The following is a 22,835-nucleotide window of genomic DNA, read 5'->3' as shown; positions in this document are numbered from 1 at the left end:
GCCTGTTCCTTTCTGACAGTAATCATCATCGAATCATCGTTTTTGACGGCAATGGAAAAATTCTTGATTGTGTATGTACATCTGCTACCAGATGAATTTTAGTCAAGTTGCAACACTACCTTCAAATCTTTAAAGCCTGTTTTGTCTGTGGTTTTATTTTAGTTAGCAATGGAAATACTGTTACCTTGTTATTGTCATCTTGTCAATTATTTCCAATCACAACATTGTTATCAGATATTTTACTTGTCTTGGTTGTTCATAGTCAAAATATCTGGTCTGTTTCCTGGAGGATCATATCTAAGAGTAAAAGGGCACCTATAAGGTTTTAGGTAGTTAATATACATGATCAGTTAATTTTATCTTCTGATTTTGGGTGGCAAATATTGCTGTGACAGCTTTGATTAAGCCTGCTACATTATCCACAGTCCATTTTCTCAGTGTAGTTTATAGTTTGATTGATAGGTCAGATAGCAACAACTTTATGCGTAATAGTGGGAGAAAAGGTAATGACCATTAGTTTTTACCCTGAAAGGATTAGTCTTACCTAGAATCACATAAAGAAGGCTGAATGTTTTTATTAATTTTTTGTTCTGAGCAGGACTCAGATCAATGTTTTTATGACATCACATTGGAAGCCAAATGCATTTATGATTGTTAATATACCCTTTGAGCTATGTTTATAGCTTCAATATTATAGAGATTAGAGTCCAGTGATGTGAAACCTTTATTGCATCTTTCTCATTTCCATCATTACTGTCTTTATTCAGTGTCTTCTGGCATAATCTTCCAGTGGATGAAATAAAGAATAAGTAAAGCTTAGATCCCACTTATATCTTTTATATTTCAGATTGGTTCTTGCCCAGGTTTTGAGGATGGTGAATTTGAATCTTCCAAGTTGATGCGTCCTGCAGCTTCCTTTTATCATGAGGATGATGATTGCTTGTACATTGTAGATTCAGAGGTATGCATTCAAATATTTGATTTGTGATTTTGAATTTGGTTGAGTAACATGTGATGTATTTATTTGAAAATTATTTTTATATTTTCTTCTTTAGTTCGCTGTTAAATGAATTTGACTTTGTCTGTCTTCTCAAATTATGTCACTTCCTCCTTTCTCTTTAATTATGCTGTCAATGTCCTTATAGTTATCCTTTTCTTAGTATTTTCTTTATAATACAGATGGGTTTAGGACAAGACAGTTGATAAATTCTTAATCACTCCACTTCTTTATACATGTATAATTGTTTTAGCCTCTCGTCCCCCCTTTCCCCTTTCCAAAATGTCTTCTTTGTGAGAATATATATATATATGTATGTATGTATGTATGTATGTATGTATGCTTTAGCTTTTTGATTCATTGCTTCATTTTGTTGGCATGTTTTTATTTTTGGGCAAATTTTTGACATTTGTGCTCTATTTTTTAATATACAAAAAACACATCCGCATCTGTTGCTTCTTAGTAGGTCCTGATCCTTTGGCTGCAAAAAGAGGAAAATTATAGTTTCTGGTATAATGTTATCAGATTTTCCAAAGCAAAGAAAAAATAACAATAAAAAAAACCACTCACCAAAACTGAATTTAAAGATTGGTGAGATGAACGAGGAGAGAAAGAAGGAGCATTAATGGTAGTTGTAGGGTCTGTAATCAGTTGGCTGTATATCTTCTAAAAAATAATCCTTCTCAGCAATAATCTTAGCCTTCAAAATTATTGTGATCTGATGGCTGAGAATTTGTGTATAAAAGCGTGACTGTTGATCCTGCCCTTTATATAATTACCTGAAATTTTTTCCTATATATTTATATTTATAATATCATTTTCATTTTTCCATTTCTTCTTCTTCTTTTATTCCGCTTGGTATTGACCCTTTTTTGCTGCCTATCTACTAAGAATCATGCCATCAGGAGAGCTGACATGGGAAGGCGGGTTTTGGAGACAGTCTATCCGACAAGTGGCATTAGTAAGAAAAATAATAGTTTATGGGCCTGGATCATGGAGAAGCTGGGTTTTGAAAGGGACAATGATACAAAGTCTGAAAAGCTTGATCCCCAATCACTGATTTTTCCTTGGCATCTGATGAAGTCTGAGGATGATAATCTTTTAATTATCAATCGCAGGTGAAGGATCCATTCCTTGTTAGTTCTTGATCAATAAGAGCAACACCATATGAGTCATCCCAACTATTTTAGAGGAATGGCAAACCTAATTACATCTTTGAAAGCTCGCTAAAATACTAAAATACAAGATAAAAGCAGTTTGAAATGTCAGTAATTCCTCTGTAATTACTGTATGTCCAAAGCATATTGGGATGTGCATTTCTGTTGTTTGTTCATTTTAAAATGCTGAGTTGGGATTGTCCAAGATCCAAAGCTGGCTCGTGATCTTGATTGTCAATTTGCTCATATATTGGTCAAAGTCAATTGTTCTGGACAATGTTTGAGATGTAGCGAACTACTAACTTGCAGAAACAATGCTGTTGCCTAGATTCCATGTGCTTAATCTAAGGAATGGTATAATATTTTTGTTTTATGTGCAGCTTTGAAACTCTATGGATCATGGATTTGGCTTCAGGAGAAATAAAAGAAGCTGTCAAAGGTCAATATTGGTTTTCTGAATGGTTTCTTTTATGTCAAATGTCCATTTATTCATTCTAATATTACTTCATCTATGCTCTAATAGGATTTTCTAACGTATTGGAGATCTGTGGAGTGTTGGTCATGGAAAAAGTATCCCTCTTGAAACAGATGCCACAAGATTGGTTGCTGCATCAAATTGATTCTAGCTGCTCACTGAAGGAGCTTCCTTATGCTGGTCTGATATCATCCTCAATAGCCTTTCAAAATCACATACTCTTGTGTGACATAGGTATGAAATTAGATTTGACTTTATGGCTTATATGTTTATCTATTCCATGGTTTGTATCCTATTGCTCATTTCTTCAGGTGTTCTTAAGTTGGACAGAGAATTATGAGATTGAATAGAGAATCTGGAGTCTGTTCAAACTTCCAGTTTTCAAATTTTGCGATCCTTGGATTACCTTATTGGTTCGCATTCCCTTTGGAGAGAGTTTATGCTGTGTAAGTATTTCTTAAATGTTGATTGTGTACCGTCATTTCAGTCTGTGTGCCACATGAGCTCTTTTCTTCCTTAAGTCTTTCACTTGTTGGATGATTTATTCAAAATCTTTCCGAACTTTGTGATTCCAATACTATTCACTTTTCCCTGATGTGACGGTGATGACCGACCTTTTGCTTATATTCATTTTTCTAATTTTCTGGCTGTTTGACAGTGCTGGCGGACATCAGGGGTCATGGACTGATCATATTCAACGGTGTAGCTTGTTGCCAGGTACATAAATATTTTCAGTATGTAAAGTTAAATGCTAACATTAAGTCTATATTTTATCTTTACTGTTTTTGATGTCATCGTGCACGACAAAGAACAAATTTTTCAAACAATTTAGCGATGTCATAATTCCAGTACAATTTCAATTTGATTTAACCTGCGTTCACATGTTGCCTTACCTATTTGTTAGCATTACCATTTCAATTATATCTTTTCGTTTCTTTCGAAAAATAAAAAGGTCAAGTAGATTGAATATATAGAGAGTTACAAAAGGTGAACAAGACGTCCAGTAGTCCCAAACACAGCCACAGAATTTACAAATAAGAGAGGATCTCCAAACAGAAAGGTTCTATCTTGGAGGGCTAAAACAGTCTCAACATCTGAAATAGAAGCAAAAACCTTCCCAAAAGACAAAAGCCACCTAATCTCATTTCAATTTTATCTTTTAATTGTGGTGCTGTTAACTAACTATGATGATCCTGAATTTTGTTGTGTGACAGGTAGGATTGATATCAAAGTCAATGTAGACATCCCCTCAGACACTGAGCTTGTTGAATCATTACAAGAAGGCTGTATATGGCGCCAGGCCAGAGGAACTGCTTCTGTAGTCCTGAGGGCAGAGGACGTAGCAGGATCCTTGGAGAAGGTTCCTGCATTTTATTTCTTTTATTTCTTTTTTTCCTCCCTCCTTTTGTTTTTCCTTTCTTTCTTTCTGTCTATTTGATATAATTACTCTTGGTTCTGCTAGTTCTGTACTTCTAGTAGCTAACCAATTCAGTGTATGGGTGCGTGCAGGTTGGTGTAGCCCAGCTGTGGTATGATGAGTTGGATACCCTTGCCCTTTCAACTCCTGAATCAGAATCAAATATTGAAGATGAAACCACAACTTCAGATTTGAGGTCTGAAGACGACACAGTTCACATTGATTGTGCTGTCAATACAAGTCCGGGAACTAGTGAAGTATGCTGCATCTTTCTTTCTCTCTCCTCTCTCCCTTCCTATCTGTCTGCTCTGTAATATTTTTTTTTTCTTTTCTGAATTTCATGGTCAAGAAGAGTTCACCAGAACACAGAAGGAAATCTATTTGCAATTTTACAGATATAATTCGCATTTACCTAATGAAAAAATGATACTTTTTAGATTTCGGAACAAACATGATCATTTCTTGGGTTGTTTCAATCATTCCACTGAAAAACAATGATAAATCAGTGAGTGGTAGATTTAAATTTTCAGACAGCTTTGCTGCAAGCTTGCCAACAGTTAAAGTTAGATGCTGAACTGATTTACTTTTTGGAAAGTAAATTCTTTGTTTATTGTTTGTATGGCTAAATAAATAATTAAGTACATTTTTCGTGCAGCCTGGATGGTGTTAAATGATACTAATCTCTTTGTTCTTGACTACTTCTCAGGTCATTATTTCTGCCGCACTGTACTTAAAACTTAGGAGATATCCAGATCAACAAGACCACAGCCGGGAGAAATATGCAGCAAGGATATCTGATATTTTAAAACTCGGGAGAAGTGGAGCGATGCAAAGGGATTCATTCATTCAGTTCTTGTTGAAATCAAACCAAGATTTGAGAGACGTTATCTTTGTGAAACCTCTGCATGTGAGCATACAGTTTGATACTCTCGATCACCCGAAAGCTGACAACTCTAAAGACATCATTTTAACAGATTCCAACATCGAAGTCAATGTATCACTGAACACGTAAGCGACGTTCTTGTGTACAACTGCGACGAATTGTGATTTTCTAGCGATTTACTGTTGTATCAATTTTATTTTATTTTTAAATTATTTTGACACCCAGTAATGCTAGCAGGTATGAAATCCTCATATGTTTTGGTCTCAATTGAATTGATTCATATATTCCGTGTCCAAGGGACGCTGATGCCTTTATTGATTGATTGGAAAAACGAGGTAAAAGACAACATAAACAAAGGAGTCATCGAAGTTAGTTAGAATCTCTAGCTCCCCAAACCAAACATAAATATACATTTCTTCTTCAGCCATCAAAACAAAAATAACAGCAGGTTCTTGTCCTTTGCAATAATGCATGTGAACAACCTGCAATCTTTCAAGGCCCACGGCGTATCCTGAATGAAGAAAATTGTAGGTGCCGCATCAGCGTCACTCACAGTCAACAGACTCGCAGGAACCAAACAACAAACCAACCTTTACACACTAATTAAATGTAAAGATTCCCAGGATGACCCTTTCTTTTGTTTTTAATTCCCATTTCACCAACCGGCATACTGTTTCTAGCAATGACCGGCACCTTACTGTGTGTTACAAAGTCTGTATAAAAGCAGCTGACTATGCTCTTCATTTTGTGAACCCCAATTAGAAACTTAAAGAGTTCCTTCTACTGTCGGTATAAGAATGGCTCGCCAGGCCCAGGGAGGATGCAGTGCAAGCCAAGCCACAACTGTTGCAGCCACCTTGCTTGTTTTGCTCTTTCTTCGGTTTCATAGTACTGAGGCAACCAGTACTTTCACCGTCGGTGACACTTCAGGCTGGACCTACAACATTCAAAGTTGGACCAATGGCAAACAGTTTAAGGCCGGCGACACACTCAGTACCATACCATCACCCATTATACCTTTTTTTTTTTTTTCAGTTATTATCTTCCTCCTCTTTATTTTAGTTACTATACTATTTTTTAAACAATAATTTAATGGGTGACATTATGTTGTATGACATTGACACGTAATGTTATTGTTTAATTATTTCATAACTTCAACACCATTTATGAAAGAAATAATATAAAACTAATTAAAATTTTAGCCCTTTTTAATGAGATTTTTATGTTCTTGTCCCCTTTGATTTGAAGTTCTTTTTCTTTTGCTCAATCATGTTTGTAATTTCTTGAGTATGCCCCCTTGGTCCATTGAACCAAACTCCTAGATCCGCCACTGAATTTATAGTTCATAGAAACAAACCAAGAGTGCAATTGCCTGCTGCAATTTTTTTTTTTTTTTGGGGTCATTATTCCTTCACAGTAATATTGTGATTTAATTACTATCTGCATGCAGTTTTCAACTATGACGCATCGATTCACAATGTAGCAGTTGTTGATGGGAATAACTACCAGAGCTGCAGGGCTTCACCAACCTCAAAGAGTTTCTCAAGCGGAAAAGATCAAATCAAACTATCAAAGGGACGTAATTATTTCATTTGTAGTATCCCTGGCCATTGCGAAGCTGGCTTGAAGCTTGCTGTTGATGCTTCTTGAGCTACAATTATCATTGTTGCTTTAGTTAATCTCCAAATTCTCAAGAAAAAGCTGGCTTCGATGTCTTCATGAACTGCTTAATATTGCACAAAGCTGAGGATGGTTTAATAAAATAATAATAATCATAATTAGTGTAATATGGAGCAACAAGATTTTTTCTTCTCTTTTTATCCTTTTTATTCATCTTGAGTTTGTTGGAAATTTACCCTACTAATTCAAAATTTTAGCTTCGCCACTGAAAATGATCATCTTGATGTATAAAAAAGTACTGGTGTGTGGAGGTCCGTGACCATGAGCGAGCCACACTACTGTGGCAAGACGGGGCAAATACCTAAGGTTTCGAAAAAAAAAAGGGAAAATAACAAACATACCCCCAACGTTTAGACAAAGAGATAAAAATACTCCTAACGTTTTTAAAAAAATATTTACATCCTCATTCACTAACGGAAACAGTTACTTTAACAGAAATAGTAATTTTAATATATAACTACCGTTATACCCTTCTAGTACATAAAAAAAATTATTAATTATCTAATTTTTCCATATTTTGTTAATAAAATTATAAATATACCCTCATTATCCAATTCCTCTATTTAAATTTTTATCAAATTCTCTCTTCAAGCCAAATAAAATTAATCAATTGCTCAAAAATAAAAATAAATAAAATTAGTTATTAATGCCATAAGAATCACAATTCTCTACATGTCCATCATTTAAACTTGTATAATCAACAAAATAAAAAAAAAATGTTGGTTACAATAATAATTACAAAAATCTTATCTTAATTGTATTAAATAACATATCCAATAGGCATAAAAGTTGATAATGGATTAAATTTATTTGGCTTGAAGAGAGAATTTGATAAAAATCTAAATAGAGGAATTGGGCAATGAGGGTATATTTATAATTTTATTAACAATATATGGATAAATTAGACAATTAACAATTATTTTTTTATGTGTTAAAAGGGTATAATGGTAATTATATGTTAAAATTACTATTCCCGTTAAAAATAATTGTTTCCGTTAGTGAATAGGGGTGTAAATATCTTTTTTAAAATATTAAGAGATTTTTATCTCTTTGTCTAAACATTAGGGGTGTGTTTATCATTTTTTCTGAAAAAATTTCGATGTATTATATCAATAAAATCATCGTAGTCCTATAATATTTTTGAATGCCCTTACTACTTTTGAAATTTCCACAATAACCCTTCGTGAAACTCAAACATTAATTATACAGTTACGCTCATGTCTTGAACCCCACTTGCAATAAATTCCTGACTCGATCCCTCGCCACCGTCATATATTACAAAATTATAATTCTAGAGTCGCAAACACTTGCTTAAATAGATATGGCATGATGCATCAATACACGTGTAGATTAGTTAATATGGAATTGTTCTAATTTAACTAAAATTTTCAGTTTAAAATTTGAGAATGTAAAATATTTGTTGGGAGAGCTTTACCGTCATAATAGTTCTACCCGATTCAAATTTAAATTAATCGAGATCCAATGTAATCTTCCGATACTTTATGGTTTAATATATTCAAAAAAAAAAAAAGATATGGCATGATATGATTGGTGAATTAGAAATATAAATTATAAGATAAATCATGTGAGCTATATGATATTTTAATTCAACTAATTATAATATATCACATCAGAGCATATGGTATGATATGATTGATGAATTAGAAATATAAATTATAAGATAAATCATGTGAGCTATATGATATTTTAATTCAACTAATTATAATATATCACATTAGAGCATGCAACTTTATTTATACAAAAAATTTGATGGTTGGATCATTACTCATTACATTACAAAATAAGACTGATTTGCAAGTTGCATATCAGAATGTATATATATATTTTGTAAGTTATTTCTTTTAAATATCTTCTTTATCTAGTAGTTTTATATGTCATTTTCTTGTTTCGATTAGACATTCAGGCCATCATCGATCATGGTGCTTGACATTATCATCGCGATAATATTCTGTTAATTCCAGGATGCAATGAACAATAAATTGTTAGAAGATATATCAAATCTTTATACAACAAACCAGCTACACTACTGCTAGCTAATTAATTTCGACCGCAATATCTTTCTCAAGCATATATCATTGAGAATTCAAGATGGCAATTTCTAAGTCTAATATCGTTGCTCTTCTGCCTCTGTTTTGAATTTTCTTTGCTCTTCTTCCATATCTTCATGATGTACGTGCATATCTTAACAAACTTTATTTCCCTTCCCCGCTTAACAAAAGCAATATATTCCAACTCAACTTTTTATTATTTTTAAGTAAGTACTTGACTTCTGATTAGTTATTTTCTTCTGTAATCGTTTGCATCTAAGAATTTTCAAATTTCTACTTATTTATTTATCTATTTCAGATGAACAAACAACTTTTTTTAATTTGCATTCGTGGGCAACCATTTCTCTGCATGATGAAAAGCATGGGGCCAAATCTCAAAATATAATTACTTAATTAATTATGCATAACAATGGCAGCCATGTCCAGCTCCCTCTCTCTCAAGATGCAAACAGAGAGGTTATTATTGTAGTTAGTTTATGTAATAAATATCTTTCTATTTTTGTCTCACAAAAAACAAACCAGAGAATTCCCCGACAAACTCTCTTTCTTCCCCATTTTCCACGGCTTAACCAAAAAGAAAACAAGAAACCCTTTTCCGTTTCCTTTCTTTCTTTCTTTCTTTCCTTTTTGCTTTCCCTTCTACCTTTGATTCTTCTGATTGTTAATTTTCCCTTGCCATTATAGTACCTGTGTTTTTCCTGTTAGCACTTTCATAACCAACCGTTTTGGCGTTTGTTGATTTTTTTAATGGTGGTGTCATTTTCCAAACTGCATTGAACCTAAATGTCCTCTTCTTCTTCTTTCAATTCTTCAATCAGGGGGATTTAGGCTGGGGGCTTCAAATTTGATAATAAATAATCAAAATGAGTTGCTTTTCTTGCTTCTCTTCCAGAAGAATAAACACCAGCAAGAAGCTGCAACAGTCCCCTGGCTCTCCTCCCAATAAAGAACCTGCTTCACCGGCGCCGAGACACCGTATGTTTTCATTTTTGCAATCCGCCCTTTTTGGTTTCTTAATTTTGATATCATAGTAATCATAACAAGAAGCTAATTCTAAAAGCTTGATAAATTATTTTTGGTGCAGAGAATCTTAAAACAAAACCGGCTCAGGAACCTGCAGATGATCATAAGGAAGCTAATAATAATAATAAAGAAGCAGCCGGCAACAATAACATTGCTGCACAAACTTTCACATTTCGAGAACTAGCCACCGCAACCAAGAATTTTAGACAAGAATGCCTAATTGGTGAAGGTGGATTTGGCAGAGTTTACAAAGGCAAACTTGAAAAGACTGCCCAGGTAGGTAACAGATGACTAATTTGTTCCTCCCCCCCCACATGTGGTCGATCGAGTTACTGATTTAATTTGCAAAAATATCACATTGGTTGGTACTATTGCTTGTATTCATCAGGTTGTGGCAGTGAAGCAACTTGACAGGAATGGGTTGCAAGGAAACAAAGAATTTATTGTTGAGGTGTTGATGTTAAGTCTGTTGCACCATGACAATCTAGTTAATCTAATTGGTTATTGTGCTGATGGGGAACAAAGACTCCTTGTTTACGAGTACATGCCCCTGCGATCCCTCGAAGATCATCTACTTGGTACTGCAACTACTACTCCCGATTGCTTGCCCTTATTAATGATATTAATAATAGTTGCCCTTTCTATTAAAATGATAGTGTACTTTTGTTATATGATGGTGCAATATGCGTGTGATTTTTCAGACATTGGCCCCGAACAAAAGCCAATAGATTGGTTCACGAGAATGAAAATAGCACTAGGAGCAGCAAAAGGTCTAGAGTACCTGCATGATAAAGCCAATCCCCCAGTCATCTACCGCGACTTGAAATCATCAAACATCTTGTTGGACTGTGAATTCAACGCTAAGCTCTCCGATTTTGGTCTGGCGAAGCTCGGACCAATTGGGGACAAGACACACGTGTCCTCAAGAGTGATGGGCACCTACGGATATTGTGCCCCGGAGTACCAACGGACCGGTCAATTGACAGTAAAATCGGATGTCTACACCTTTGGAGTTGTCTTGTTGGAATTGATCACGGGAAGAAGAGCCATTGACACCACAAGACCTACCTATGAACAAAATTTAGTCACGTGGGTATGTCTCAATTACCCATTTGGTTTTTATAGTTTCTTTTATTAGTTCCTCCAGTAATTTGCTGAAGTTCCAAATTGTTATCGCCTGCAGGCACAACCTTTTTTTAAGGACCCAAATAGATACCCACAACTTGCTGATCCACTACTGCAAGGAGAGTTTCCAGTGAGGGGATTGAATCAAGCAGTGGCAGTATCGGCCATGTGCGTCCAAGAAGAATCATCCGTTCGTCCATTGATGAGCGACGTCGTTTCAGCTCTCAGTTTCCTTGGAAGTGATCCGGATGCAGACACTGCAACCGCTCCTGCTCCTCATAAACCACCACCGTGTGATCATCAAAACATGAACATGATGGATCAAAATGGATACTACCAAGATGAAGAAAAAAGCCAAATGGAACGTAAACGAGCAGTGGCAGAAGCAATACAATGGGGCTGTAATTCAAGGCATGTAGCTACTTCAATGTAATTATATACACGTTGTTTGTGCATGTCTGTACTATTTATTATCTTAATAACGTTCAGCTCCTTTCTCATTGTCCTTTGTCCAGAGAAGTTCTTTCTATTTTCTCATTTTTTTTCTTTTGAAGTTATATTCTTTGGTGTAAAAATTACAACGGATTGTGGGTAAACAAGCATTGAGCTTTTTATCATGAGAAGAATGTGAGTGAGTGGAAGAGATAGTTCTTTTTTCATTAATTGTTTAATTGTTTTCATGATTGGTAAAAGAGAAGATTGCTTTTGTTAAGTGTTAAAGCAAAATTTGGCCTGTTTTCTTGTTTGCCAATTGTTTCAAGCAATCATTTTATTATTTATTACCATATATTGTCCATGGCTGTAGTAAAGTTTCAATCAAAGATGTGAAATTGGAACATTAGATTAGAAAGGGACAACCAAAATCATTCAAGATCAAGTTGTGTGCGGGATTTAAGACTATATTTCTCTTAAAATTTGCTGGATATGAACGTATTGGTTTAAAATTTTAATAGAAGCAGTACTTTCATATAACATAGTTTTATATATAATTAGCTTGTACAATAAATTTGTCCTTAGCATTACATTTAAAAAACGAAAAAAAAAAGTATTCAAGTTAATATTTAATATTATCTTTTGGGACAACAACTTTTGAGTATGTCTACATTTTGCACCCTAATACGAGTAAAATCTATCCTCTTTCAACCACAACAACATCTTTATGATGAATTTTCGACACTTCCAATGTAAACTTTTTGTTGAATTATCGTCATACATTTATTTATTTTTATATAATTAGTTGAGGAATATACGTGACAAAAATCTAATAAAAATTAGAATAATAGCAACAACAAATTTTTTTTATAGATTCACGAGATTGAGTCGATCTAATGAAAGGAAAAGTTGAGCAGCATGGAAAGATTTTTTTTTTTTGGATAATTACATATGCCCTGGATTTGATGAAAGAAAGAGTGAACTTTGGAGTGAAGCATAAGCAATTAACAAGAACTAGCAGACACAGCGCAGGAGAAGCCCACAATTAAGTTAAAGAGTAATTATACAACCATAAATTCTTATATAAACTTATTTTATATAAATTGATTTGACATTAATTTATTAGTTGAATGAAAATACAAAATAATTAAAATAGATCATTTGGGTTAAGAGATATTTAATTCAATTAATTTTATCATGACACATCAATTTATACAAAATAAATTTGTATAAAAATTTATATCTATATTATTACTCTAAACTAAAATCCAATATAAAAAGATGTATACTATTTGTTTGGAGGATATTCCAGGATGTAAAACCTGTATATTATTTTCTAGTTACTGTAATATACAACCGTAAAAAAATTATGAAATTAAAGGAACAAAAATACTTTTTTAGAATTTATTATAAAATTTTAAAAAATAATTTAAACTTACTGTTCTTTAAGGAGAAATTGCCTTACAAGGTACAACAGTTGCTGTTCAAGTTGAAAGTTACAATTATTATTTTTGTAAGTAATACATTTAAATATTACATTTTTTTTTTGTCAATGATAAAATAGTATTAGAAAAAAAAAATTGCAACATTCATATATAACTGCAAAAAGTGAATAAATAAATATTTATGCCCACGTTTTAGCACGTCTCACCAAACTAAATAGAAGCGAAAAGCTTACCGGCAATGAAATCAAATTGATTTGCGAGGCCAGCAACTTGGTACATGCTAAAGAGACAATAATTTGTTCATAATAAAAGTTAAAAATTCTTAGTTGATCGGTTTTAATTGATTTTCAGTTGTTGTCTCGGCGAACGAAATACTCCCTCTTTCTTGAGACGAAGAGGATCCGATTCTGAGTTCATATTGAGTGCAGGTGCTTGTTTTCTTTAGATTTTTAATGCTGTATTAGCGTCACTTGGTTCAATTTCATGATTACTGTATTGGGTTCTCCTTCAAGTCTGCATTTTTATGCTTAATATATCCCAAAAAAAAAAAATTCTTGACATCATGTTTTGACTCACTTTTTTTCTTTTCTTTTCCTCGTTTCTATATGTTGTAGGTGAGCTGTGTTGTGATTATGATCTTGGTATTTTGGTTTTTCCCTGGAGAAAGTACATTTTGGTATGGGTATTTCGGCGCTTGGATTTGATTTGAGTTATGAACTATTTGGGAATATTTGGTCCTAGTTTGATTCTTGTTTTGGTTCAACAGATATGACTAGTGAAGTTTGGAAATGGGGTTTAGGATTGATATACATAGTTGCAGTTGCAATCATCTGGATTGCTGCTAGTTTTGTAGTTCAGTCTGTAGTAGATGCCGGTGTTTCACCATTTCTCGTCACTTACATTTGCAATTCACTGTTTGTGGTCTACATTCCCATTGCTGAAATTGGGCGATATTTGGTGGACACATATGGAAGTGTATTGTTCTGGAAAAATAGAAAGAGTGGCACTTTACAAGAATTGGGAGACTCTGAAAAGGCAATTCTTCTTGAAGAGAGTAATGTAGGCGTAAAAGGCGAGGAATTGCCTCAGTCTTTGATTTTGCAAGAGGGGGAAATTGGTCAGCAAGAGAAAAATATTGATTCTGGATCAGAATTTGTTTCAGATGAGTTTCAGTGCAGTTTGCCAGTTGTTGAGGTTGAGGAATTTGCAGCAAAAGGACGATGGACTCGCACTAGAGTGGCGAAGGTCAGCTTGTTGATATGCCCATTTTGGTTTTTGGCGCAGCTGACTTTTAATCTCTCCTTGAAGTATACTACAGTAACAGTAAGCATTTAATAATTTTTGTTTCGCATGTCTTATTGGTGCTGTACATGTTTCACCAATTTGGTATAACTGGTTACTTTCTTTTGTTGCATGCAGTCAAATACAATCTTAAGCAGTACATCCAGTCTTTTCACATTTTTGGTCTCCCTATTATTCTTGGGTGAGAAGTTCACGTGGGTGAAGCTTGTAAGTGTTCTTCTTTGCATGGCGGGAACTATAATTGTCAGCTTGGGGGACTCTGAAAACAGTAGCAGTGTAAGTGCAACTGCTTCAAACCCTCTTCTAGGAGACATTCTTTCTCTTGCATCAGCTGGGCTATATGCTGTTTATATTACCCTTATCCGCAAGAAGTTGCCGGATGATGATGGTAAAAATGGTGATGCCAGTATGGCGCAGTTCCTTGGTTTTCTCGGGCTCTTCAACCTCATCATTTTCCTTCCTGTCGCCCTCATACTCCATTTCACCAAGCTAGAGCCATTCTATAAGCTGACCCTGAAGCAGTTTGGTTTAATTGTTGGTAAAGGTATGCATTTAAGTCATGTGTATTTTCCCCCTTCCTTTTTTGTCGATATTGTGCTTAAAAATTTATTTGCTCTCTCTTTGCTTGTTCTAATATAACTAAGTCAGCATTTTCATTTCTGGTCCTGCCACGTTCCAGGCTTTTTTTGTCATTGCAATCTAGCATGTGCCATATTTCTGTGCATAGTGCTGACACTGCATATGCGGGTTGGTTGGTCGAGTCAAAACTTAGTTCTTGTAGAAGTCATTGTGTCCCGGGTTTAGTCTCTTTCTTTCATGAACTTAGCAAAACCATGTGTGGAAAAGTCTATGGCTGGGATTAAATCTTAGTGGAAAACTAGCTATTGACATCCCTTGTTAAGCCCTATGAAATGACTGCACATTCTCACATTTGTTAAATTGAGCTGATGCTACATCTTTGGTACCATCTAACTGGACAAACTGCAATTGGCCTGGAAGATTGGGGAAGCAGGATGTGTGTCCCGTTCAATCAAATTAGGATGTGGTAGTTTCTGATACTTCTTAGGGGATAAATGCCTCTATTTGCACATTTTTTGTCGAGGAATGCAGCTATGAGAGTATTTGTATTAGCTTTACAAATAAGGTGTTTTGGTTGTTCAATTTCAAAGCTAACAGAGTTAATGTTCGACGTGTCTTGCTTGGTATTATACTGATGAGTGGCATAGCACATATATGATGATTCCCACATTGAGATACCTTGCTATAGGTATTGCTAATAGTTCGACTTTAAAAAAAAAAACAGTGAACAATTAAAAGTAAAGATTTTATCCAAGTGTTATATTTTTTTTTCCAACTTTTGCTAAGATTTTTTTTTTAAATTTTTTATTTTTGCTTGAAGCCATGAAATCATGAAGAAGAATGCTGAATTTCCTAGGAGACTGAACTTTCTATTACAATGCTGACAGCATTTTTGGATGCTTTGTGAGTTGCTGCATATGTCACCAACTATGTGTGCGCGTGAAAGAATTGACAATAACTTGTGCTGGTTTCCAGATATCATGGTGGAATTTATCCATTTCTACTTTATGTAGATTTGATTTTACGATTTAAGGTTTCCTTATTAAAACGTGATATTATGCTCGGTCATTATGATTATATTGGATTTGGATGAGATATATATCCCATCAGTTTGTAAATCTTGTTCTCATTTGCAGGTTTGCTGGATAATGTCCTGAGTGATTATTTATGGGCGAAGGCTGTACTTCTAACAACCGCAACTGTAGCAACAGCTGGTCTTACAATTCAGGTGCCGCTGGCTGCTGTTGTGGATTCATTAACTGGCAATGCTCCAAAACTCCTGGATTATCTTGGAGCAGTTGCTGTCATTATTGGATTTGGTGGCATAAACATTCCTGATGGTGCTTTAAGCAGATCCAAAGATGCTAGTCTTGAACTAGAAACTGAAAATGCTAGTTCATCTGAACAAGAACACACGTCACTCCAACAAGACACCACGGTAATCTCTTAACATGTTTCTATTCACCACATTATATTAGACTGAACATAATACGGAACAAATGTACCATATTGCTGGATTGAAAGGATAATTTTATACAGATTTTTTTAAATTTAGCTCCATAGATGAACATACCATGGTTGATCAAATTAATTCATGTGTAGAGACGGGCGCATACTGTTCCCGACTACAGCAAAGTGTATCATGCCTTCCATTATTGTGGGTCGTAGCTGCATGAATAAACAGAGACTTGATTTCTAGTAGTTATTGTCTATTTTGTGAATTCAAATACCAGTGTTGCCTCCGTTTTCAATTAACTTTAGTAAGGCGGACTCTTCTTTAGCAACGAAATGAGGTTGCAACTTTTAAGAGACACAGAGCAGACAGGCAACACTGATCAAATGATCAGGCAATGGATAAGTGGAATATTCTCCGGCAACAATGTGGTTTGAAAAAATAAAATAAAAGAGAAGAGGAAAAGAGGAGGAAAGAGAAAATATTCTATACTAAATCAAATAATAAAATTAAACTCTTAACTCTCTCTCTCTGTCCTTTCCATTCTTTCAGAGACGATGCAAAGAAAAAGAATTAGATGGTGAAGAAGATATCAAAGACATTGTAGATTCATCCCACCAGCTTTAAAACTGGAATGGTAAATATATCTTCTTTTTTTTAACAAGATTCGAACGTCCAAAGTAGGGGTGTGAATCTAATCCAATATGTTCAATCTGTCTAATCCGTAGAAATTTAATCCGTAAAAATTCGATCTATGGATTGGTAGATTGGATTGGATTGAAAATTTAAAAATCCGCAATTAGTGGATTTAATATGAATTTACTTCTGTAAATATGTAAAAATCTACGAATCCACAAAAAAAAAATTAATAAAAAAATTAAATTTGTAAATTTGGTATTATACTTACTAATAAATATATAAGTTAAATTATAGTTATATTAACATTATATTATGTCTTATTCGACAATAATATAAAATACAAATAATTAAATAAAAAAAGAACTTACTTAGCAATTAATTTTCATGTATTGATCTAAATAAATGAGTTTTTTTTTTTCTTTTTGGTGTGTTATATTTTGAAATTTTGAATGTATTTCTAACTTTATTTAAACAATTTATTTATTTTATCTTATTTAATTTTGAATTTAATCGGTAGTAAAATTATTTTTATATTTAGTTAGTTCGTAGATAGGACATGATTAAAAAATTCTAGCCTGCAAATCAATCCGCACAATGGTGAATTAAATATGGATTGAATCAAATCTGCATCTGATCCGCAGAATATAAATTGAATTTTACCAATCCATGAATTGGATTGAATTAAAAATCTATAATCTATAAAATCATGGATCAGATATGAATTAATGTCCAATCCGCAAAATTTCATCCGTGAACACTCCTAATCCAAAGTTTCAATAATGAGAACCATTCATCATCATACCGAACAACTCCCAAGACGAGCCGCATTTTTTCGATTGGGGTTTAGGAGCTTGCTTGTTAGGAATTAAACTTTCACAACAGACACATCACAGTCCAAGAGCAATTAGACATAAAAAATGAATTCCTAACATCCATTACAGATCCATCCACATCACCAAACGAGTAATTAGAGGCGAATTGGTAGAAAGAAGAAAATGAAATGAAGTTCCATAAATAAATGAATAGTTTTTAGCATACAGTTTCCAAAGAACTGACAGTGTGCATGACAAAGAATTATATGTAGTTAGCAAGTTAACCGTAGAGTCTTCATACACACTTCAGACAAACAAAATCAAACAGCCATTTCTTAAAATATTGAGTTTGTTCTTGATTTCTAACTTTGTGTCATTGCCACATTCATGTGTCCATATTTTTGCATTACTTTCTTCATGGCAAGGGCTGCAGCCTCACTCGCACGCAATGTCCCAGTCGCCATCATTGCAGCAAATTCACGGTTAATCTCCTCTTGTACCATCTTCCGAGCATCCCCAAGGGGGTCTTCCGTAACCCCATCAACACCTGAATTTTGTACTCCCTCTGCAGGAGGCACTGTGTTGGCCAATTTCTTTGGCTCCTCACACCCAATGGCTTGCTCTTCAGTTTTCATCGTACCTGAAGGCTCTCTGACGTTCTTTTGCTGCACAGATGGCCTGGGACTATTGCTAGAGGATTTGTTCACAGTATCAACACTCAGAGATCTTGAAGACTGAGCCAGTGGAGCAGGCCTGAACTGAGGAGCTTGAGGTACCGCACCTGCTTTCATTGTTGCTTCCAGGTTCTGTATCATGGGCACTGCAGCAGAATGTTAATAAGTTCCCTTACTGTAGATGATAAAAAGCTTCCTCTCTCTCCCCTTTATTGATTTTCACAGTTTAGCACAAAAAATAAATAAATAAATAAATACAAATTCTTTCTTCTGCAAGAAAATTGGCATTACAGATACCCATTTGATGTCAAGGCAGATCCTACTTCCGAAAGAAAATTAGGACCAACCACTAAACTAATTAACGGACAGTAACATGACACCACAGAATGACATGATCTCAATGCCAGACATTTATCACATTACCATAAGTAATCTGCACTGGACACAATTAGACAATGTAACAATTTCAGGCAGCACACAACTGGAACGTATGAGTGAAGGAAAATTGTGGAACTTGCTTTTCACAAATTAGCCAAATTTTTTAATCAACCAATCATTTTTAGTTTCAATAACCCAATTAGCCAAATTTTTAGTTTCAATCACCCAATTCATTCCAAGGTCCATATGAGAAAACGGTGGATGTCAATTTATGTCTAAAAAAATTCAGTATCATCAACTTGTAGACAAACACAATTTAAAATTGTTGTTGACAATCAATGTTCTATCAACCTGAATAACATAGAGATAAACTAGAGTCATTTGGAATTGGAAACTTACATACAAGCGCACCCATTGGACTGCTCATAACTTCATTAGGGAGATTCAAAATATACTCAGGGATCGTTTTTCCCACCAAAAATTGTGCAACCTCATTGCTAAAGTTGTTGCAATTGTGAGATAGCAGACTATATTTTTCTGCAGTATAACGAGGACTAATTTCTTCTAGATACATTTCAAACACATCCTTTGGCACATGTGTTTCACCCAATTCTACCACCCTCAATGGTTTTCCATATGGTGTTGCTCCAACACAATCATGTTGTATACCACCCCCAAAATAATATTCGTTACCATAGACCACAATTCCTGTGTGCCTGTCATGCGAGATTAAAACACTTCAGCAACCACCAAGCATGTATTTAACTCGACATTTAGTAACATGATATAGGACAGCATAAAAGCAAAGAGTCAGATTTGTTGGTTAAAAAATGACAGAACATTGGAAGAAGAACAAAAGTCCTCTTGGATCGAACCAGTCAATAGCAGGCATGGCCACTGATCAAAGAAAGAGTTTGCAAAAGAAAATTAAAAACCACTGTCCATGCTGTACCATTATATGACCCTTATAATATATATATATATATATATATATATATATATTCACTATTCATAAATTAGCATAAGTGAATAGGTTCACGTTTCTATCCTTATCTTGGTACCCAAGAATGAAGGACATTGGATGTAGGGTTATCAGAATTATCTCTTCAACTTACACAACAGGTCCAACTTGAATTTATTCTACATTAACTTTACACAGAACAATAATAGTCATACTATTTACCAACTAATGTAGGCTATCTATAAATAATCTTAGAAGTGACAGCAAATAAGGTTTAGCAGGTTTCTGCTTCTAGATCTAACTTAACAAAACAAGGCATCAAGCACAAACATTCGAATATTGTTTTATTTTACTCTTTCAAGCTAAAACTTACCATATTCCCTCAATAGCCTTCCCCAAGAATGACATAGAAAGTTGTCGGGCTAGTCCTTGGCTTAAATCATAAACATGCAAGGAAACCTTGTGACTCTCCTGCCACCAATTTTAAATTCGAATGTAAGTGCATCAATAAATATGCATGATAAATGTAGAGAGAGAGAGAGATTGATTGTGGAAAGAAAAAACTTAATGCACTTAAATACCTCAGCCATATCTGCAGTCTAATACGAAAAGTTTTGCACTGTGAAATACTAAGCGCTGTAAAATTTCCAATGAAACCGAGCAAGATGGCCTTTGAAATCACAATGAAACCTGATCAATACCACAAATTCATGACAATCTTACAAAAAAAATCTGTTCAAGGAAAGTAATTATTACTCTTCTGGAATTGGTAGAGATTTAACTATTAGCATGTAAAACAACAACAGCAAAATAGATCACCAATAAAGCTCTCTAATTCAGCAAGCTGTACCTCTAATTCCTTCTTTACTTTGCTTAACTTTAAAACTATACCAACTTTACATGAACAAAAGTTATGAGAGAGCGATAAATATACAACATTCAGGATTAAATGCAATGTAATAATGAAAATCAAACATACATTCTCATTAAAAAAATTAGAAAAAGAAACACTCTTAGGAATCTGTAAAAATCTGAATTTCATAATAAAAAAATTTAATCTTCTTTCTCCAACAAAATCATTATACTTCAAAGTTTTCAAAATAATAATAATAATAATAATAACAACTTAAAAGCAACAACAATTAAAAAAAAAACCATTTGTTCATTAATTAAAATTATTCAATCTCAGGAACACGCGATTCAATCAAATTAATTGAAACATTGTCAGAATTTATTCAACTTCAAGAATCGGCCATAAAATTATTAATTTAGCGCCTTCAAAGAGGCGAATCTACAGCAAACCTAACAGCATCAATAATAAGAAAACAATGTTGAATCAGTTAAAATAAAATAAAATAACAGTAAAACGAATTTAAACCTAGGCCACATAAAGACAAAGACGAAAAATCAGAAGAGAAAGACACGAAGTCTTACCTGAGAAGAAGACGATGAAGAGTTGTATTTTTCCTTTTTTTTTTCTTTTCTCAGTCAATTTAGGGAAGAGAGAAACCTCTAACCACTGAAAATGGGAGGGACGAAATTTGGAACCTCGGTTATATAGGGACCAGGAATCTTGCCTCTCCTATCTCGTTCATTGATTCTCCGACCTTCTGGAACTTGCTATCCACTCGTTTTGTGACACGTGTAATTGTACGGCGCCCGCGGCTATTGTAACTGCGAGTCTAGTCCACACACGAACCTTCCAAGTTCAGAATAATAAATATCCCGCGTTTATCACATTTCACATTCTTCTGTGATCACAATCTATACACAACAACCTTGACTAATTGTTTCACTTTATTTTGAATGGGAGTAGATTGACACTTGTGTATTTCATAAGTTTTTTTTTTTTAATCACTTTACTCCTTGATAAACTTTTACCCTTAAATTTCATTTCTCACGTGTATCCTTCAATAATAGTGCCTTTTTTTTTCCCCGTTTCGTTTGCGTTCTAGGGTTACAGACAAAAGAATATTACGAGAGACAACAGTCTCATTCTTCCATTTTGAAATGTATTTGGTAAATATTTTTTTTAATACTTGTTACGCACCAAATTACTGTATTGTACGTATATTTATAACTACTATTATAATAGATATTACACTAATATTTATAATCAGATATACTTTATTGGGATTTATATTATTACATTAAAATTTATGAAGTACATGCCCAAACGAAATAATCTTCACAAAGAAGTGATGTTTCTGCTCCACTTGCATTTAATAAGGGAGAAGAGTTTTATAAATATTTAGCCCTACAATACTTTTGTGGGGGCTTGTCGGCTTGAACAGGAGCTCAACCACTTCGACCAAGAGCCTAGTGACAAATGTATTTGGTAAATATGAGTGAGTTTTATAACGATAACAAATATATAAATATTTACGTGTTGAAGGTTACAACTAAGTTGTAATTTAAGACTGGACATGGGTTGCGTTAGATAGAGTTTGTAAAAATACAATCCAATTAACTATTGAATGAGTTTAGATAAAATTAACCCCTATTATTGAATGGGTTTAAATAAAATCAACTAAACTCAATTAAATAAACGTTTTTACAAATATATCCCATTATTGAATGGGTTGAGATCAAATCAACCCAACTCAATTAGTTAACCACGTCTGACCCAATGCAACCCGACACTTAAATTATCAGTTTGAGTTGGGTTGATCGGGTTGAAGGTCAAATTAAAATTAAAAATCAAATAAAGAAAAATTATGAAACTTATTAAAATCAAATATAAATATATTATAACATAAAAATTTCATTCACTGTCTAGTGTTTGATAAAGAAAATTAAAAAAAAAACAACTATTTTAAAATTAAGAAAATCTCAATAATGAGCTTCTAGACTTTATTTTCAGCTTCTCTCATCTCTTTTTTGAATTTCAAATTCAGACATTTTAGATAATTAATCAGCACCATATTCACTAATAAAATGAAAGTGATATATATATAATTATGTTCTATTTAGTGTTTAATAAAATATAAAGAGAAATTAAAACCAACTTGCATTCAAATTAAACTTATAACATAAGAAATTTACTTATATGAGAGAGTGGTTTTAGTTTTGAGATTAGATTTTTCAGCAGTAGATACGAGAATAAACTCGATCGTCTCTTATACATAAAATAAAAAATAAAAAGAGTTAAAAATTTAAGTTAGCCATTTAGGTTTTTAGGATTTTATAGGTAAGGATTACCATATCATTATCATTATTATTTACGTGGGTTAGATTGGATTGAGTTAAATAGGTTTATCATAATTAACACAGTCCAACCCAATTATTAATTGGGTCAAAAAAATGACTCAATTAACCCATAATGACCAAATCA

The 22,835-nt window shown here is 33.8% G+C and overlaps 5 protein-coding genes across 9 annotated transcripts in view; 4 read left to right on the top strand and 1 right to left on the bottom strand.

The window, feature by feature from the left end:
* Window positions 1-5,139, top strand: part of LOC18048186 — a 7,790-nt gene extending 2,651 nt beyond the window's left edge. Inside the window, exons 9-18 of the mRNA XM_006443557.2 lie at window positions 1-71; window positions 848-961; window positions 1,889-2,115; window positions 2,535-2,593; window positions 2,678-2,863; window positions 2,952-3,075; window positions 3,288-3,346; window positions 3,844-3,989; window positions 4,139-4,303; window positions 4,753-5,139. The exon at window positions 1-71 is cut by the window's left edge and continues 17 nt beyond it. Coding sequence (XP_006443620.2) covers window positions 1-71; window positions 848-961; window positions 1,889-2,115; window positions 2,535-2,593; window positions 2,678-2,863; window positions 2,952-3,075; window positions 3,288-3,346; window positions 3,844-3,989; window positions 4,139-4,303; window positions 4,753-5,058 — 1,457 coding nt within the window. The 3' untranslated portion in view covers window positions 5,059-5,139. The remainder of the gene's footprint in view (window positions 72-847; window positions 962-1,888; window positions 2,116-2,534; window positions 2,594-2,677; window positions 2,864-2,951; window positions 3,076-3,287; window positions 3,347-3,843; window positions 3,990-4,138; window positions 4,304-4,752) is intronic.
* A 426-nt stretch (window positions 5,140-5,565) lies between these two features.
* LOC18048185 (basic blue protein) lies at window positions 5,566-6,807 on the top strand. Its single transcript, XM_006443556.2, has 2 exons — window positions 5,566-5,922; window positions 6,380-6,807. The coding sequence occupies exons 1-2, from the start codon at window positions 5,727-5,729 to the stop codon at window positions 6,577-6,579; spliced, it is 396 nt and encodes a 131-aa protein (XP_006443619.1). The 5' UTR covers window positions 5,566-5,726; the 3' UTR covers window positions 6,580-6,807.
* Window positions 6,808-9,115: 2,308 nt separating this feature from the next.
* On the top strand, window positions 9,116-11,259 carry LOC18048184 (probable serine/threonine-protein kinase PBL25). Its single transcript, XM_006443555.2, has 5 exons — window positions 9,116-9,653; window positions 9,763-9,977; window positions 10,090-10,279; window positions 10,403-10,794; window positions 10,885-11,259. The coding sequence occupies exons 1-5, from the start codon at window positions 9,542-9,544 to the stop codon at window positions 11,257-11,259; spliced, it is 1,284 nt and encodes a 427-aa protein (XP_006443618.1). The 5' UTR covers window positions 9,116-9,541.
* A 1,638-nt stretch (window positions 11,260-12,897) lies between these two features.
* Window positions 12,898-16,761, top strand: LOC18048183 (uncharacterized vacuolar membrane protein YML018C). Of its 4 annotated transcripts, none has more exons than XM_024189329.1 (6): window positions 12,898-12,976; window positions 13,055-13,131; window positions 13,318-14,026; window positions 14,123-14,549; window positions 15,721-16,022; window positions 16,590-16,761. In XM_024189329.1, the coding sequence occupies exons 3-6, from the start codon at window positions 13,472-13,474 to the stop codon at window positions 16,662-16,664; spliced, it is 1,359 nt and encodes a 452-aa protein (XP_024045097.1). In that variant the 5' UTR covers window positions 12,898-12,976; window positions 13,055-13,131; window positions 13,318-13,471; the 3' UTR covers window positions 16,665-16,761. The 4 variants fall into 4 exon arrangements, with proteins under 4 accessions (XP_024045097.1, XP_024045099.1, XP_006443617.2 ...); XM_024189331.1 differs by having other exon boundaries at window positions 12,898-13,131; window positions 13,318-13,379; window positions 13,470-14,026; XM_006443554.2 differs by having other exon boundaries at window positions 12,898-13,131.
* Window positions 16,762-17,654: 893 nt separating this feature from the next.
* Window positions 17,655-21,100, bottom strand: LOC18048182 (desumoylating isopeptidase 1). 2 transcript variants are annotated; one of them, XM_024188726.1, is made up of 5 exons: window positions 20,936-21,100; window positions 20,083-20,171; window positions 19,875-19,972; window positions 18,940-19,256; window positions 17,655-18,308 (listed from the first exon to the last, which is right to left on the bottom strand). In XM_024188726.1, the coding sequence occupies exons 2-5, from the start codon at window positions 20,089-20,091 to the stop codon at window positions 17,851-17,853; spliced, it is 882 nt and encodes a 293-aa protein (XP_024044494.1). In that variant the 5' UTR covers window positions 20,092-20,171; window positions 20,936-21,100; the 3' UTR covers window positions 17,655-17,850. The 2 variants fall into 2 exon arrangements, with proteins under 2 accessions (XP_024044494.1, XP_006443613.1); XM_006443550.2 differs by having other exon boundaries at window positions 20,083-20,191; window positions 20,936-21,099.
* Between the last annotated feature and the right edge of the window lie 1,735 nt (window positions 21,101-22,835).

Source organism: Citrus clementina, unplaced genomic scaffold (genome assembly GCF_000493195.1).
Source record: "Citrus clementina cultivar Clemenules unplaced genomic scaffold, Citrus_clementina_v1.0 scaffold_3, whole genome shotgun sequence".
Classification (NCBI taxonomy): Eukaryota; Viridiplantae; Streptophyta; class Magnoliopsida; order Sapindales; family Rutaceae; genus Citrus; species Citrus x clementina.
This window is presented reverse-complemented; position numbering and strand designations above follow the sequence as displayed.

Excerpts from the sequence above, each read along its gene's own strand:
- LOC18048184 (XM_006443555.2), top strand. The coding sequence starts at position 9,542 with ATGAGTTGCTTTTCTTGCTTCTCTTCCAGAAGAATAAACACCAGCAAG. Across the intron at positions 9,654-9,762 it reads TTCACCGGCGCCGAGACACC|AGAATCTTAAAACAAAACCG; the intron begins GTATGTTTTCAT and ends TTTTTGGTGCAG. Across the intron at positions 10,795-10,884 it reads AACAAAATTTAGTCACGTGG|GCACAACCTTTTTTTAAGGA; the intron begins GTATGTCTCAAT and ends TATCGCCTGCAG.
- LOC18048185 (XM_006443556.2), top strand. The coding sequence starts at position 5,727 with ATGGCTCGCCAGGCCCAGGGAGGATGCAGTGCAAGCCAAGCCACAACT. Across the intron at positions 5,923-6,379 it reads TAAGGCCGGCGACACACTCA|TTTTCAACTATGACGCATCG; the intron begins GTACCATACCAT and ends ATCTGCATGCAG.
- LOC18048183 (XM_024189329.1), top strand. The coding sequence starts at position 13,472 with ATGACTAGTGAAGTTTGGAAATGGGGTTTAGGATTGATATACATAGTT. Across the intron at positions 14,550-15,720 it reads TGGTTTAATTGTTGGTAAAG|GTTTGCTGGATAATGTCCTG; the intron begins GTATGCATTTAA and ends TCTCATTTGCAG. Across the intron at positions 16,023-16,589 it reads CACTCCAACAAGACACCACG|AGACGATGCAAAGAAAAAGA; the intron begins GTAATCTCTTAA and ends CCATTCTTTCAG.
- LOC18048182 (XM_024188726.1), bottom strand. Across the intron at positions 19,257-19,874 it reads AAGGCTATTGAGGGAATATG|GCACACAGGAATTGTGGTCT; the intron begins GTAAGTTTTAGC and ends CTCGCATGACAG. Across the intron at positions 18,309-18,939 it reads TCCAATGGGTGCGCTTGTAT|TGCCCATGATACAGAACCTG; the intron begins GTAAGTTTCCAA and ends ATTCTGCTGCAG.